The sequence below is a fragment of the Aegilops tauschii genome, chromosome 5 (assembly GCF_002575655.3).
Source record: "Aegilops tauschii subsp. strangulata cultivar AL8/78 chromosome 5, Aet v6.0, whole genome shotgun sequence".
NCBI lineage: Eukaryota > Viridiplantae > Streptophyta > Magnoliopsida > Poales > Poaceae > Aegilops > Aegilops tauschii.
In genome coordinates this window covers 42,849,566-42,861,348 of record NC_053039.3, presented here as the reverse complement: position 1 = coordinate 42,861,348, position 11,783 = coordinate 42,849,566, and the positions used below count along the sequence as shown (strand labels likewise).

The 11,783-nt window shown below is 51.3% G+C and overlaps 1 protein-coding gene across 1 annotated transcript; it reads left to right on the top strand.

Moving 5' to 3' along the window:
* The first annotated feature begins 1,217 nt into the window (after positions 1-1,217).
* Positions 1,218-2,126, top strand: LOC141022532 (uncharacterized). The gene is made up of 2 exons (XM_073498789.1): positions 1,218-1,372; positions 1,592-2,126. Exons 1-2 carry the CDS (start codon positions 1,218-1,220, stop codon positions 2,124-2,126), a joined length of 690 nt encoding a protein of 229 aa, XP_073354890.1.
* Positions 2,127-11,783: the final 9,657 nt, after the last annotated feature.

The following is an 11,783-nucleotide window of genomic DNA, read 5'->3' as shown; positions in this document are numbered from 1 at the left end:
CAACACCTCGCCCCCCGTCGAGCATTCGGTGTACTTCGTCAGCATCGAGTTGCGGGATGCAAGCATGCTATCCCATGTAGCAGAAGCTCCTGCTCGCGCTCCTCGTCGCCTTGAGGAAGCTGCACCATTACTTCCAGGACCGCCCCATAAAGGTCGTCCCTGCATACCCACTGGAGAAAGTGCTGCACAGCCCCAACGCTGCTGGAAGGGTAGCAGAGTGGAACATCGAGTTGCAGGCCTTCCAGCTAGAGTTCAGCACGACAAAGGTCATCAAGGGCGCGGCCCTCACCGACTTCGTGGCGGAGTGGACGAACGCTCCTGATCGGGGGCTAGATGAGGGCCAGTCCCTTGCGCCTGGCGATGAGGCGCCCGACAGCTGGGTCATGCACTACAACGGAGCCTTCACCCGGCGGGGCTCAGGGGCTGCAGCTGTACTCATCTCATCGACCAAGGACGAGCTCTACTACACCGTGCATCTCTGCTTCCAGCATGGCGAGAAGGTATCCAACAACATCGCGGAGTTCAAGGTCTTGATCGCTGGCCTTAGGGCCGCCGCCGCCCTAGGGTTCAACCACCTCACCATCAAGGGCGACTCCGAGCTCCTCGTCAATTTTTCCAACAAGGAGTACAAGCCGAAGGACGAACATATGGAGGCGTACTTGGAACAGGTACGGAAAATTGAAAAGCGCTTCCTGGGTTTGGAATTGTAGCACGTCCCGCACGGCGCGAACAAGAAAGCAGACGACGTCGCCTGGAGGGCGTCCCGCCGTGAGCCTCAGGAGCCAGGCGTCTTCGAGGAGAGGCTCTTCAAGCCATCTACAACTCCCCCAGCCGCAGGCCTAGCGTTGCTTCAGGAAGAATTGCCACCGGCTCCATCCTCGGGCGCCCCAGCATGCAGCCCGACCTCGGGAACCCGCCTGCTCCTGGCGCCGGAGCCTTAGGCAGGCGACTGGACCGAGGAGTTCAATGTGTACCTGCTCCACGACGCCTTGCCAGAGAAGGAGGAGGACGCATAATGCATGGCTCGTCAGGCCACATCTTACTGCTTGCAGGACGGCGAGCTATACCGCAGGCACCCCAACAACATTTCTCTGCGGTGCATATCCGAGTAGCAGGGGCACGAGCTGTTGGCCGACATCCACGGCGGCGACTACTGGCATCACTCCTCATCTCGCACCCTCGTGGGGAAGGAATTCCGCAACGGTTTCTACTGGCCCATGACGCTCCACGATGCCACTGAGCTGGTCCAATCCTGCGAGGCCTGCCAGTTCCACGCCAAGAAGGTCCATCACCCCGCTCAGTGCCTCCATACCATCCCGCTCTCTTGGCCGTTCGCGGTCTGGGGGCTAGATATACTGGGCCCTTTCCCTCGGTTGGCCGGTGGCTACCGCTACCTCTACGTCGCCATCGACAAGTTCACCAAGTGGGCAGAGGTGGAGCCCAAGTTCATCCAGGGCCTCATGAGCCGCTTCGCTGTCCCCAACCATATCATTACTGATAATGGCTCACAATTCACAAGCAACCTCTTTAGGACATATTATGCTAACCTTGGAACGCAGATATGTTACGCTTCGGTGGCACACCCACGGAGCAACGGCCAGGCTGAGCACGCCAACGTGGAGGTCCTAAGGGGCCTCAAGACGAGGAGCTTCAAGAGGAAGCTTGAGGCCTGTGGCAGGGGTTGGCTCGGTGAGCTTCAGTCTGTGTTCTGGTGCATTCGCACCACAACAACTAAATCCACTTGCGAGACCCCAATCTTCCTCGTCTACGGGGCTGAGGCAGTCCTCCCGCACGAGGTGAAGCATTGCTCCATGAGAGTCTTGGCGTTCAATGAGGCGCGTCAGGACGCCTCGCGGGGGACAGATCTCATGCTTGGGGAGGAGGCCCGCCGCCAAGCCTCGCTCCCCGTAGCGAGGTACCAGCAGGCGCTGCGGCGGTACCACTATCGCAGCGTCCACTCCAGGACCCTCGAATTGGGAGAGCTCGTCCTGAGGCGGGTCCTCTCATGGGAGGGCTTCCACAAGCTCTTGCCCATGTGGGAGGGCCTGTTCAGGGTCGCCCGCGTCTCCAGGCCTGGCGCCGTACACCTGGATACGCAGGACGAGGTTCCCATCCAGAATGCCTAGAACATCCAGCATCTCCACAAATTCTACCCGTGACACTCTCACATAATAATGAGTGGGGTTGTACACACCCCGGAGTCTCCCGGTGCGTCGCTCCTCGACCCCGCGAGGGCTCCCTCCCACGCCCAAGTGGAAACCCCATGAGGTAGAATCCTTCAGCCTTACTAGTGTACGGTTGCTGGATGCAGCAGAACTCGGTCTTATGGCCGAAACCCAGCCCATTCTTCCTATACTTCTTCACCTTGATATATACACCAAACAGGCTAAAGGTTAATATGGCACTATCGAGAACACTTTTTATGTGCGCGTAATCCTTTTTCTTAATGTTCTTCGATGAGTCCAAGTACGGAGCATGGAAGTATTGTGGGTACAGATAGATGAGGACGACGCCCCCTGCTGCGCAAAATAAGTACACCTCAAATTAGCCTCCATGCTTGCAAATGAATGATTAAAACTTACGAAAGGATATCCGCAAATGACTTACGTGGGATGATAAGGTGGGAGAATCGTTTCCTTGTCCTTATTAGCGATCATGAACTCACCGATGTACATGCTCGCATAGTCATGGTGCTCTTTGCAGACTGCCAAGAAGCTCTCGTGCATATAGTACGGGTTCGCGACGCAGATATATTTTATGTTCTCGCGCCTGATGATGTAGTTGAGATACAGCGCATACATGCGGATGAACTTAAAATCCAGCTTGATCATGTGGAACATTTCGTAGATGTAGTCAAATCGCAGGACGAACTTATCCGTGGGCCATCTCTCGATGTACAACTTCCCACCCGGCACCTGAGCGGCGTAATGGAGTATCATGGATTTTTTGAGATGAGAAGGCTTTTCTCTCTAGCCAGCACATCTTCATGAAGTCTCCTTAGATCATTGTTCAGTATGTGCTCTAGCACTTTCAAAGGTAGGATCGGGTGGCCGGCGACATGGAAACGCTCCACACCTTCAACAGGTATTATGTCTACCTCCCGGGGCTTCAGAGGCAGCTGGCTGCTTGAAGCAGCTCTGGCCCCTTTAGGGCCTTTCTTGTCCGGTCTCCTCCTTAACTTCTTGGCGGGTGGCGGTAGTGAGCCCACCATACCTTCCCTAACTACCACCCCCAATGTCGTCGGGCTAATCAGTGGATGGCCCTCGGGTTGTTGTTGCTGGGTAGAGGCAGCATCTAGAGGCGTCTCCTGTGAGGATCGCATGAAGAGAGACTTTTTGTATTCCGCCTTAGGACGTTCCGGCTCTGGTAAATCAGGCAGCATCAAGTCATCTCCACGCGCATAGCCTGACTCATAGTCCCGAGCCATCAATCCTCCATCGTCATAGGCGGTATTGATATACTTGAGAGGGTCACCACCATCCTCCTCCATGACATCATCAGCATTTGCTTCTTCGACAGGGGCGACGTCATCTGGCACTAATGGAGGCTCACCCTCGCGTCGTCTGTTGTCACCCGCCACATCAGGTGCAGGTAATTGGGTAGGTGGGGTGGTGTTCATACCTTGTTGAGGAGCTGTCATTGGTGTGCTACCGGGCACCTCGACACGAAGAAGAGTCTTCGGCCAAGGCAAGAACTAGCTCTTGCAAGCGCCAATCCGTTTAGGGGTCTCGTCATGATCAACTGGTATAGGAGGAGGCAAATCCTCGAAGCCCTCTTTGACACTGGCCACGCAAATCTTGAAGACACCATGGGGCATCTCTCGGTTGTGCAACATGCGGTCCTTCAGCTTCACGATTGTTTCCTGTCCCACACCCACCTTCTGGCCGTTGATGTTGTACAGTAGGGTGCACAGGGTTTCGTCGGCCTGTGAAGACATGTCTGCGAGGTCAAACATCCGAAAGGCAACTGAAAAGGAAGACTATAGACATGCTGGTGAAGAAGGTATGACGCGTAATTCCCGTGAGGGTGTCGAGCTGGCCAAAGACGAAGCCCCGCCGAGCGCGCTAGAGACGAAGGATGGGCTGCGATGAATAGGAGCGGGACCTTGGGCGGTTGCGTGAGTAGGTGCTGGTGGTGCGATGTTCACCGAATTGCTCCCGACATAGCTGGGAAGGGGAAAGTCCGCTGGCCCTTTATCTGGACTATCCTTCGTCCAATCGATAATTGCCGAAATCAAGCTGGTAATAATGGAAGATGTGAAGTCAGCTGTGATGCCATCTACCGCTGTACTGATCACTGCATCGACTACCTTGACCAATTCTTCTTTGGTCTCAGCTTTGGTCTTATTGACCGCAATCGTGATCTTCTCGTCGATGGTCTGTTGAGTAAGCAACCGTCTGTGCCTTCTTTCCTCCGGCTTCTCGTGGTAGCACGTCTTCCATGAGGCGCCATCTCCAACGCCGTGCACACGTCCATACGTTGGCGGTTTGTCCTCCGGGACCTTTTTCAGTATGTTCAGGGCCCGGTTGAAAGGGGTGTCCCACTTGGGCCTCGCCGACGACTGTGACGACTCGTCGCTTTTGACTGCCTTCTGGTGCTTCTCTTTTTGCAAAAGGAACGTGGATGGTTTACATATGTGACAAAACTTGTAGTCTAATTGATTGGAAGCCAATATAAGGTGGTAATATAACAATTGCCAGTAGTCTCATGAACTCCCTCGTGTTCGCGTCTGTGTAAAAGATCTTATTGACGCGGTCCCACTTGTACCGGGCCCTGATCCAGTCACGCTCCTGCGGTTTGGTGAACTCCGCCAAGGGGTCTGGAATTCTGTGACTTTCACGTTCGGCGTCCTCCTTGGCCCATACGTGCCTCTTCCCCTCGTAACCACGACTTTCGAGGTGGTGGGGAGGTGTGTTCCTACCCTGGAGTGCCTTCAATTTCTCCAAACTTTTCTTGACTTCTTCTTTAGCGCAAGTCTCCTTGAATTTTTCGAAGTCCTCTTCCTTTAGTGTTAGATTGTCAGCATGAATCTTGGACCACGGTTTATTCTTCGCAATCGCTTTTTCACCCTTACTTTCCAGGTGGACAAGTCATTGGTGAACGTGACCATCACCTTGTTGATTATCTTTGTCATGGGTTCGTCATCCCACGGATGTTTGCTTTCATCCCGGCCGGAGAACAGGAACCTATTGTGCAACTTCTTTAGGAGCATGTGCTCCATATGTGGTATCTTTTTTAACTTTTCGTGGTTGATGTTGGCGGTTTCCCTGACGATGCATCCTAGTTGATTGACGTAGCACGCGCGCGCTTCCTCTGGCACTACTGCAGGATGGTCCAAATGAGACACTACGATCAGAGACCCTTCGACGAAACTGTGTGTGATGCCATAATCGCAAACAGTGGTGTAAAAGAACCATCAAAAAAGGTGCAAAACATTTGCGATGACGGATGCATCAAACACGGTTCGGATTTTAGTTGTGTGTGCGATGCAGGGCATACGGGACAGTTCAATTAACTGTTTGCGATGAGGAGGAACAAAAGAAACGGGCAGCCAGATGAAGGTGTGTGCGATATACAACATACAGTTCACTAGGATGAACTGTGTGTGATTAGGCAACACAACAGAAATGGTTCAATTGAGTAAGATGTGTGTGATACGCGGCAAACTGGTCCGGAATCAGAAATGTGTGCGAAGACCAATAATAACACAGATGATTGCTGCTAATAAGCCGTGTGATTTGCTTTGTCTACAGAAGAATAACATGTGTGTCTATATATATATATATATATATATATATATATATATATATGTGTGTGTGTGTGTGTGTGTGTGTGTACATATAACTGAAATAAACGTCCAATTACATAAGTGACTATACAGATCATTCGCACACACCTCAATAAACAATTGCATGCATTCTAAAGTAGGAGAAACGATCGTCTAGTCATCTACTTCTTGTGACGCTCCCGCCACTGCTCTGTGGCTCGATCCCTTGTCTGGGGCAGGAAGAAGATAGTTCCTCATGTCAGCGATCCACATGTACATCTTGTAGCTTGTGTACGCGTCCTTGGTCGCGTACTTGACGTGTTCTTCATCCAGTCTCTCATGCCAAACATTGTGCCAGGAGTTCTTGTCCTTCTTGCTCTCTTCCTTCATCTTCACGTAGTAGGGGTCGATGATGGCCGAGGCGAGGTCAACCAGGGAGTTCAGTTTGTTTTTGCCGCAGCCCCAGACCTTGTAGTGGTGCCGGATGTTGAGAAGATTCGGGCATTTCAAGCCCGAAACCTTGAGCGCTTTTAGATCGTTGGTGGTGTCCACCGTAGCAAAACTGTAGTCGGAGCTGTTGATAAATCGGGAGAAACGCTCGCAAGGCCTTGTGGCCAGGTGGTAGTGGTAGATGAGGGCGTCATGTCGCATGCACAACTGGGCGACGACAACCTTTTGATCGTGCCCGGCACGACCCATGGTGTACTCGAGGTCGAAGCCGACCACTTGGTACTTGTCCTCAACAAGGAACTGCTCCATAGTTTGGATGGAGCTCTCCACCGAGACCGGATCGTTTGTGTACACCACCTGGAGAGCCTTCCCCCTCACATGGGTGTCCACGACGTGTTGCGGGGTGAACTTCCCGCCGTTGTCGTCGTCGGCCGCTGGGAGCGCCATTGGAGCCACGGGGAGCGCCATTGGAACCGCTGGATGTCCTCTCTGTATGTGTCCTCGTGGGTGTGCTTATTGTGTCGTGTGAGACGAGAGATTAAGGTAAATGGCCGCAGGAATAAAAGGGGGCCGGGCGGCGTGGATTCTCGGTGCGTCTGCATGACAGTTTTTGCAGCGGGTAACTGCATCGTCGCGCCGCGCCCGGCGCAACCGCATGCACACAAACGTGTGTGATCGTGCGCCGGCCCCAAACACTGGCAACGCACATGGAGGGACGAGGGCGGTGCACTTGGAGGGACGCAAGAGCAGAGCACGCACGGCAAAACGCGAGCAGAGTGTGCCGCGGCCGCCTCAACCGCAAGCAACCACACGCATAGAGCAGTTGAACACAAAGGAAATGGTCGCCTACAAGCCGGCCGACAGTTGCGTCGCTGCGTAGAGAGCGTCCGTGTGCTACTACCTCCGTCTAGTCTATAGTCCCCTTCATATTCTGTGCCATACTTTGCCCTCAAATTTAACCAACAAAATGTTAATGCATGTTATAAAAATTATATAATTGGAAACTATGTTCGAATACGAATCCAACTATATAATCCTTGGCACATGCATTCGTATTTTATTAGTTAAATCATACTTATAAACCAGGACGGGGGTAGAGTAGGTAATTAAATCACAAACATTGTTTTATTAACTATATGTGTACGTGGCCTTTCTTCCCCCTCACGCACGTCTTGTCACCCCGCTGCCGCAGACAGCTTACAGCGCAAGCTTGCGCAGCGTGCGGGGGCGTTCTTTTGGCCGAACGGTGGCGCCAATGAATCGTCGGTGAGCCCGTTCCCGTGCAACCTCGCAGGTTCCCGCGCAAGCTTCCCGCCTGACTCGGTGAAATCCCCCAAATTGCCAATGCTTACCGGCCTGCTATATAAACCCTCACGGCCGGCGAGTCCTGCGTTGCATTTTCCCCTCCCTCCCTGTAGCTTATCTCGTCTGCTTCTCCCACAATCACCAATGGCACCGGTCTATTGTCGTCGCTCAGCCACTCCACGTCATCAGAGAACAGCTCCAGCTGGGAGGCTACACTGCGGCAGCGGCGCAGTCCCCGGCGTAGTGTAGTACGCGTGGCATCCCTGTTGGGTGTGCGCGGAACACCCACCACACGCTCCGCCACCGCTGCCCGTCGGGAGTTGTTGCCGGCCGCCGTTGCCGCCACACCACTGACGAAAGCCAAGCCATCTCCCGTTCTGCCGCCACGGCCCGAAGGCGGGAGGTGGCCGTCCTGGCTGCCACCCACTGCCGGCCACCGTGGCCATCACTCGTAGCGGCAGCGGCAGCGGCAGCGGCGGCGGCGGCAGGAGCAGCAGGAGTAGGAGCAGCAGCAGGAGCAACAGTAGCAGCAGCAGCAGCAGCAGGAGCAGGAGCAGTAGCAGTAGCAGTAGCAGTAGCAGTAGTAGCAGAGATAGTAAGAAAAGGGAATAACAGTTGGTTGCTTAAATACTACACAATTCATTTGACATTGCTGGGTAAGTCAACATGCAGATAGTTGAAAAGAAAACTTACTTCGAACAAAGTATGGACGGATGATATCCTCGGGGAAGTTACCATATATCTCATGACCAGGCCCTTTTATGTGCAGTGCAATTGTAGTGCCAGCTTTCGGTTCATAAAACTTAGAAATTTCATTCCAAAAGCCGATGCCAAAATAGGAGTCACCACGTTCATCAAGTCTTAGTGTAGCAACCATTGTAAATCCATGGTTTGTGTGCAGTATGACATCCCTGCAGTCTTGATTTATGTAAAGGGAAAGATTGCACACGGTTCCAATTTTGGGAACCATGTGTGATTGACGTACTACCTACGTCCTGGTTTATTGGTCCCCCTTTGTAATTTTTACCAAATTTTGACCAAATATTTAACATACTCAGACATAGATAATAAGCGTACACGTACATAAGCATAGTTCAACCATAAGTACATAGTTCAACCGTCATTAAGCATACTCAAGCGTACATAGTTCGATCCATCTCACATCTCATCTCACATGCCGGCACGATCCTGAAGCTTCTCCAGGTACTCGGCGTACACGCCATGCGCCATCCTGCGAGAATACTTCAGCTTGAAGGAGCCAACGGCCCGTCCTCTTGCATGCGCCAGAACACTTAGATACGTGTCATGAAGCTTCTGGTTGCAAAATGGGCATCGATAGCCGCCGTTCCAGGTCCTAATATGCCTGTTATGCATTCCCGCATAAAGCTCCCACGGGATTTGCCTGTTGTACCTCCTCTGGCCATCTTCATCCCCGCTATCCACATCGTCAGACAACACCTATACAAATAGTAAAACAAATTTGGCATCAAATCAATGATTACATGCCATGAAGTAGGATTAGGAATTTATGGCTATTTATTTATACATATCCAGATATTATTGTTCGATTTTTAAGCACAGTCATCTATGTACAGACCAATCTTGAAGAAAATAATGGCACAAACATATGTAGGTCATTCAAAATCAATTGTGAAGTCCTGGCTAGGAATTATTAGCACGAACACTAACCCTAGTCGGATTACTAGTAGAAATCATTTGCATAGATGAAACAACCAATCACTTATCACTTGTACCATTCAAACAATCAATACACTACACGGATCTAACGAAACTTACTCAGATTTCATGGATTGGGAGAACATAACCATAGGATTTCTATTCCAAAAAGGGGAAGGCAGGAGTAACCAGAGAAACCCTATGATCTATTTGACACATAAATGGGTATAGATGACTAACCAGCTGTCTGTCGTCGTCGGAGTCGTCGCTGGAGTGGTCGTCGGAGTCGTCGCCGGGGTCGTCACCAGAGTCGGTGTGGAACTCCGCCTCCGGTTGTGGATGCTCGAGGCCGTCGACGACATCAGGGTGCAGCGATAACTCATTGGCGGTGATGACAACCTCTGTCTCCATCTCCACGCCGTGCTCCGATGCTTTAGCATCCCCGGCGCCACTCCCTCCGATGGGTTGCTTTGGCGGCATCCTCATACACTGACGGCTTTGAGGACTGAGAGCGGCGTCGAGGATGCAAGCGGAGAGAGAGGATTGTGTGTGTGGCGAGGATGGGGCCTGCAGCCGCTCGGGCGCAACATTAATATGGAGTAGTGGGAGTTGTGGGAGAGAGGCGTGCGGCGGTCAAACCGATGGCTCGCCTCCCGGTGAGCCTGCGCACCGGACTGCTGGCATGCCTACCAAAGTTTCACACAGCTACTCGCACGCCTCCCGATGACACTGCGCAGCGAGCAAGCCACCGTCAATTCACACACCTACACGCACGCCTCCCCGTCTGCCTGCGCCACGGACTGCTCGCATGCGTCCCGTCAACTCACGCCTGCTCGCACGACACACGGGTCGCGCGGCGGCACTCACATTGTTTTTCTATTTGGATGATTAATGCTGCCGCTTTATAGCTTAACCGAAGCATGGCATGTATCCATTGTTGGTCTAACGCTCACGGTTCGAATAAATAATCTGTTTGGGATATTGGTTCCCAATTATTAATAATCTCCCGTTTGTAATTAGATAAAGATTATATCAAAACTGGTCTCAAATTTGACAAAAAAAAGTACAATGCCACTTTGTATTGGTGTCCATATGACAATACGATAAGTTTCATGAACTTCAAATAAGTTTTGGATGTACTAGAATTTAAAAATCAAGATTCTCAATGTTTGAAATTTGTTGCACGGGGAGTAAACATGCACCCAGTGAGGCACATGTGTTTTTGCGATCCATTTAGGTGCACTGTCACGTGTGCATGTAGCTCAAATTTGATTTTTGCACATTATACCGGTAGAAAATCAATCAATTAATGTACTAAAATGTCTTAATGATCTCTGTGATTTTTTCAAAATTAATACATCCCTCCTTTGGTAACATATGTTCACCGCGGGATAATTAATTTAACATGCATCGTAGTTGCGGTGGATTCGTGGTATGTGTGTGGGTGTGTGCATCTGGGGGTGGCGGGTGGCTCGCAGTCCACTACGAGTTGTGAGCCACCGTGTGGGTTGGCCGTTTTGTTAGGCAGGCCGGTGCCACAGCAGAACCGTGAAATCGTTATTTAAAACATTACACAACCCTTTCATACATACATGATTTGGCCACATGCAGTCGATGGTTGTCCTACAGGACACTCGATACTCACGTGTGACGCTTTCTGTGGGCCCGCGAGGTCGTCGTCCATCACTTTGACGAACAGCCGGCAGTGAGGTTAATTTGACCAGCAAGGTAAAATCTTTTTTGTTTGTGTTATGGTGGTATATAGTACGCGTCGAAGAGGTGGAGGGGACTAGCATATATACTATACGTACGCGTCCGTGAACAAGTACACCTCACTCAGTGTCGGGACATTTTCATTTCCGAGGCACGTGCCACATCAAAATTATGAAATTGGCTATTCAAACATCACACAACACCTTTTTGGCCACATGCATGCACGCAGTGGTTATCCTAGCTAGGACACTCACGTGTGACGCTTCCATCTGTGGGCCCACGAGGCCTTCGTCGATGCATGCATGCATCACTTTGACCTACATCGGGAGAGGTTAATTAATTTCACCATCGATGAGGATTCTTTTGGGTTGTCCATATTACGGCAGGAGCATATAGTATGCGGTGAAGAGGGGGGAAGGGGACCATAATATGTAGTACGCTTCATGAACCTCGCTCTGTGTGGGTGCATGGTTTGCGGTTTTTGAGGCATGTGGCACATCAATGTTGTGCATTTTGGGTATTCAACATATATATGTTTGGCCCACATGCAAAGCGGTGGTGGTTGTCCTCTCGCACCCACTTAAGCGGTTATCAGCGATATCGATGTTTTCCATTATTGGGGCCGCTTGGTCCATCACTACTTTTTGCCTGACAACAAGAGAGGTTAATTTGACTTAGGAGGGTATTATTATTTTTGCTTGTAATACGGTATATATATAGGTCATGCTCTGGGATGACATGCATGATACAGTTTGAGCACACACACATGCATGTGTACGCATGAATCCCTCCCATCGAGTCGAAGTGGCTAGTACAACGACACGTCATGAACCGATCTCGCTCTGAGTGGGGAGCTAGTGTACGATTTTTG

What these genes read in the sequence shown, in the direction of transcription:
- LOC141022532 (XM_073498789.1), top strand. Translation starts at nt 1,218, where the DNA reads ATGACGCTCCACGATGCCACTGAGCTGGTCCAATCCTGCGAGGCCTGC. An exon ending in ATACTGGGCCCTTTCCCTCG is followed by an intron (nt 1,373 to 1,591) that starts GTTGGCCGGTGG and finishes ACACCCACGGAG; the next exon opens with CAACGGCCAGGCTGAGCACG.